The sequence below is a fragment of the Gekko japonicus genome, unplaced genomic scaffold (assembly GCF_001447785.1).
Source record: "Gekko japonicus isolate JY-2015 unplaced genomic scaffold, Gekko_japonicus_V1.1 scaffold1607, whole genome shotgun sequence".
Lineage (NCBI taxonomy): Eukaryota > Metazoa > Chordata > Lepidosauria > Squamata > Gekkonidae > Gekko > Gekko japonicus.
The window spans coordinates 300,058-304,645 of NW_015161445.1; the positions used below are offsets into that span (position 1 = coordinate 300,058).

Below are 4,588 nucleotides of genomic sequence, written 5' to 3' on the forward strand. Positions count from 1 at the left end.
AAAGAAAACTAATAATCAATCCAATACGGCCCTCAAAAGAACTGTCTTCAACTGCTTGCTGGAGATTGAAAATGAGGGAGCCAGGCGCACCTTCCTGAGGAGGAAGTTCCATAATTGCGGGGCCGCCACTGAAAAGGCCCTTTTCTCGTAGAAGTACAGCAAATGGTCCTTACTAAAGGGCCGTGGTGAGCAACAAATAACAAAGTGGATTTTAGAGCTGTTCTCTTAAAAACGCTTGTGATGTGGGTGTTAGGAAGTGTAAGCCCTGTTCTTCTTCAGGTTCGGGGAGTAGAAAGAACACTGATGAAGAGTTCTTTTTGAGAAGTGGGAGGCTGGGGAAACACCTTGGCTTGGATTTGAGGATCTGCTAATAGGATCACCTTGTTCTTCAGGGAGCGGGAGTGGGGTGGGGTGGGGGTCCACACGAAACACTCTTTGTTTACCAGCATGAAGAGGCCATCTAAGTGCCTCTGGGAGTGGTACTTCTTAATACTTTATATGACATCAATGGAAGACGTGACAGGTAGTTTAATGGTTCTACAAATTTCCCCCTAAGGATGTTTTTACTAGACGTCGTCCATAAAAACTTTCAGTTCCCTAAATCCATTGAAATAAAAATGAAAGTTCAGAAGCTACTGAGCGTTCAGACACTGTTTCTGATTAGAGAAAGAAATGCGAGACACCAGTCTTTTGAAGGATCTATTATTTAGTTATTCCTTCAGGCATCCAGACGGCTGCGGACAAGCATAATTGGCATGGGGTGATGAGTTACCCACTGCATTCTGCTGCATTTAGATTTAGGCTATTCTAGAGCTATAAGCAGAAGTGATACATACAGTTTAGCAGCGTAGTGGAAATCTGTTCTGTACTATAATAGGGGAACTGGGATAAGATCTGGGGAGACTCAGAATCAAATCACCACTATGAAGCTTCTTGGTTGAGCTTGGCCAGTTACTATCGTTGAACCTAACCTACATCACAGGGCTGTTGTGTGGATTAGTATGGACAGAATTTCACAGTAAATCTCCCCCCACACACACACACATTTGAACCATTACCAAGATTAGGATCAGGGGGTTTGCCCCCAACATTGGGAAAAGGCACAGAGCTCCCATTTCTCTCCAGGAACAATCTTTTTGGACAACTGGGTTTTCTTTGGAAAAGCTGCTGCCTCTCTGGTATTTTTTTTTTTAAACCAAAGCTAAGTATTCCTCCTTTCCACAGCAATAAAGGAAGTGACGGGGTAGAAATCCTAGAAAATATTTTATAACCAACTACTTGCGCCCATGCAGTCTAGCACATGGGAAAGAGATTAAGAGAAATACCCCAGAGAAATAAATTGCACTAAAGTGAAGCCTCAAAACTGTCTTTATGAAAAAGGTTAATTATAAAAGAGAGGGAGAAAGGAAGAGAAGAAGAAGAGAAGAGATTGGATTAATATCCCGCCCTTCACTACTCGAAGGTGTCTCAGAGCGGCTTACAAACTCCTTTCCCTTCCCCTCCTCACAACAGACACCCTGTGAGGGAGGCGGGGCTGAGGGAGCTCTGACAGAAATTGCTCATTTTCAAGAACACCTCTGACAGAAGTATGGCTTGCCCAAGGTCATCCAGCCAGATGCAAGTGGAGGAGTGGGGAATCAAACCCGGTTCTCCCAGATTAGAGTCCGTGCACTTAACCACTACAACCAAACATGGTGGCTGGATTCAAAAGGTGGCAGGAAAAGGTGGGGGGAGAGAGAGAATGCAGGGAAAATACACAATAACAACAGTATAGAGATATTCAAATGAAAAGCAATACAGTTGGGTTAGATAAGCTTAACACGTTACCTAGGCTGTGGCAGGTTCCTCAGAGCATACACAGAGTTCCTTGCAGTAACAAGAGGGTGGAGAGGTTATTTATTCCTATCCAACTTTCTGTGGACTCTGTTTCTGCTGAAGACTGAAAACGTTTTTCCCTAAGTATTAAAAGGTAGAGAACCAGTGTGGTGTATTGGCTAAGAGTGTCGGACTAGTAACTGGAAGTCTCAGGTTCGAATTCCAACTGGTGCCATGGAAGCTCACCGGATGACCTCGGGGCATTCATTCTCTCAGCTAACCTACCTCACAGGGTTGCTGTGAGGATAGAAAGGAGGAGAAGGATGTAAGCCGCTTTGGGTCCCCATTGGGGAGAAAGGTGGGGTATAAATGAAACAAGTAAAAAATATTGTTTCAGGCACTCAGGCGTGTGTATTTTTCTCATGACCACTGCTATCCAAGAATTGTCTGGCTGGGTCACACAAAATCCCTATTCCAGCAATGGAAGGTGTGCATTACTATAGGGTTGCCAGCCTCCAGGCGGGGCCTGGGGATCTCCCAGTTTTACAACCGGTCTCCAGTTGACAGAGATCAGCTCCCCTGGAGAAAGTGGCTGCTTTGAAGGGTGGGCTCTAGGGCACTGAACCATCCTGAGGCCCCTCCCCAAACCCCACCCTCTCCCGGACCCACCCCCCAAAAGTCTCCAGGTATTTTCCAACCCAGACCTGGCAACCCTATGTTACTAGAAGGCAATTTTGGAACAGCTCGAACCACGACAGAAGCCTATAAAGCCAGGCTGACCCTGACCACAGTGAACCAAGATATATGAATTGTGTACCGCAGGCAAAGACATCCTACAATCCAATTCTATGAAAAGCTATTCATGTAACCCTAAAAATGAAACTTGGTCTCTACTAGTTTGCACACTTCCCGTTACTTTAAACTACTGCTTCGGCTACAAAGTCACAATGGATTTAAACCTATGGAACAGGTATAGCTTCTCTCAAAGAATGCTGGGAACTGTAGTTTGGAGAGAGGCTGACCATTCCGCCTAGGCAGGCTTCCTGGGATTACGGGGGTTATTGCATTAGTAGGTAAACTTCGATAGCGCGTGCCACGACAGGCAGATATTGAACCGGTGAAGCTCTCCTAATTGCACTGCTGCCTGCTACGCTGCGACTACATGCAGTGCCAGAGCTATCCGGAAATTTACTTCCACTGTTGTTTGATCTGGACGAAACGGAGGGGAGGGGACAGAGTTAAGGGGGAGGAACTGGAAGGGGGCGGTCCGGTTCTTTGCGCTCTCTTCTAGTTCGGGTTGGAACAAGTATAGAACCCAGAACCGGTGTAAGGAATTGACCACGAGGAGGCAGCGCAGAGCCGGCTGGGGCGAAGGAGCCCCAAACTCCCACTATCCTCGCGTCTTCGTCGAGTTTGCCAAACCCCTTCCCCCCCCCCCCCCCAAGGGGCGCCGGGGTTTGGAAGACCCCCCTGGCTGCTTCGCGGACCGCAGGCAGGCAGGCAGAGGAGCGCGTCGGCGGCTGCCAGAGAGCCTTCCTAGGGCAAAAAACTCTTCGGACTGTCCGGGGCAGGCGGGAAGAAGCGGGCGGAGCTCCAGCGCTTTGGCCGAAGAAGCGGCTTTTGCAGAAGGGATCTAGGGACGCCCGGAACTCTATTTGACTTTAACCCCACCTCGCCTCGCCGCCTTCGGGATCTGTTTCTCGGGCTGCTTTGGGGGACTCTGCGGGGAAGGGTGCGCGTTGGAGAGCTGGCGAGGCGCAGGGACTCGAGGGCTGCAGCGGGAAGCCTTCCCCGGCTCGTCGTCTCCAGCCGGGTCCTTTCGGTCTCCTTCGTCCCGGACTTTAAACTATTCAAGTCAGCTTGCCATTTCGGCCCCTTCCCCAACTTGCGGACGGAAGGCGGTGCGCGCCTCGCTATGTGACAGCAGGACGGATCCAAACGGTGCAAGATGTTGACGGGGCGGATTTGGGGGGCTAGCCCAGTTTAGGCCGGACCCACATCAGCCCCCCGCTGGATCGGTTGCCCTCCCGGTCGAATCAGAGGGTCGCTATGACAGAGATGAAGGCCAAAGGGGACACCAGGGCTCACGCCTCCTCCTCCGACCCCCGGGACGGCTCGCTCCTTTTGCGCGCCCCCCACCCCTCTGAGCTCGGCTCCTTCCGAAAGGAGACCGTCGAAGCGCTCGATCTGTCCCTGGACGGGCTGCTGTATCCCAAAAGCAGCGACGATGAGGAGGAAGAGGAGGAGGAGGAAGACGAGGCCAAGGCGTACCTCCCGCCGGAGGAGGGGAGCGCGAAGGGTAACTCCTCCTCGATCCGAGCAAGCTGCGGCTCCCCGGCGGACAAGGATGCCTTGGACCGGGTCCTAGACACCTTCCTGGCCCCCTCTTCCTCCCCGGCCAACTCGGGCAGCCCCCCCGCCGCCTGGTCTTTCTTCGGCTCGGAGATCGCCGAGTTCCCCGGAGCGCTCATGAACCGCCGCGCCCCCGACGGCAAAGCCAGCGACGCGCCGGCCAACGCGACTCCCCTGCTGCCGCTTTCCCCGACGGCCCCCTCGTCTTCGCCCTGGAAGGCGGCGAAGGATGCGGACGGCGCCGTCTTCAGAAGCCCCCGAGCGAAGGAAGCGGCGCCCGCCGACGCCTCCAAGGGCGAGCCCGCCTTCGCGCTGCGGGACCCCTCCGAGTCGGACGGGGCCTCGGACTCCGGCGCCAACAGCCTCGTGGCCGCCGCGCCGTCGGGCCGCGTTCCCGGGGCCGCCGCCTCGTCGTCCAACC

General features: G+C 52.8%; 1 protein-coding gene across 1 annotated transcript in view; it reads left to right on the top strand.

The window, feature by feature from the left end:
- Nucleotides 1–3,306: 3,306 nt before the first annotated feature.
- The window catches only part of LOC107125615 (progesterone receptor-like), a 93,795-nt gene continuing 92,513 nt past the window's right edge, over nucleotides 3,307–4,588 (top strand). The window contains exon 1 of the mRNA XM_015429047.1: nucleotides 3,307–4,577. Coding sequence (XP_015284533.1) covers nucleotides 3,865–4,577 — 713 coding nt within the window. The 5' untranslated portion in view covers nucleotides 3,307–3,864. The remainder of the gene's footprint in view (nucleotides 4,578–4,588) is intronic.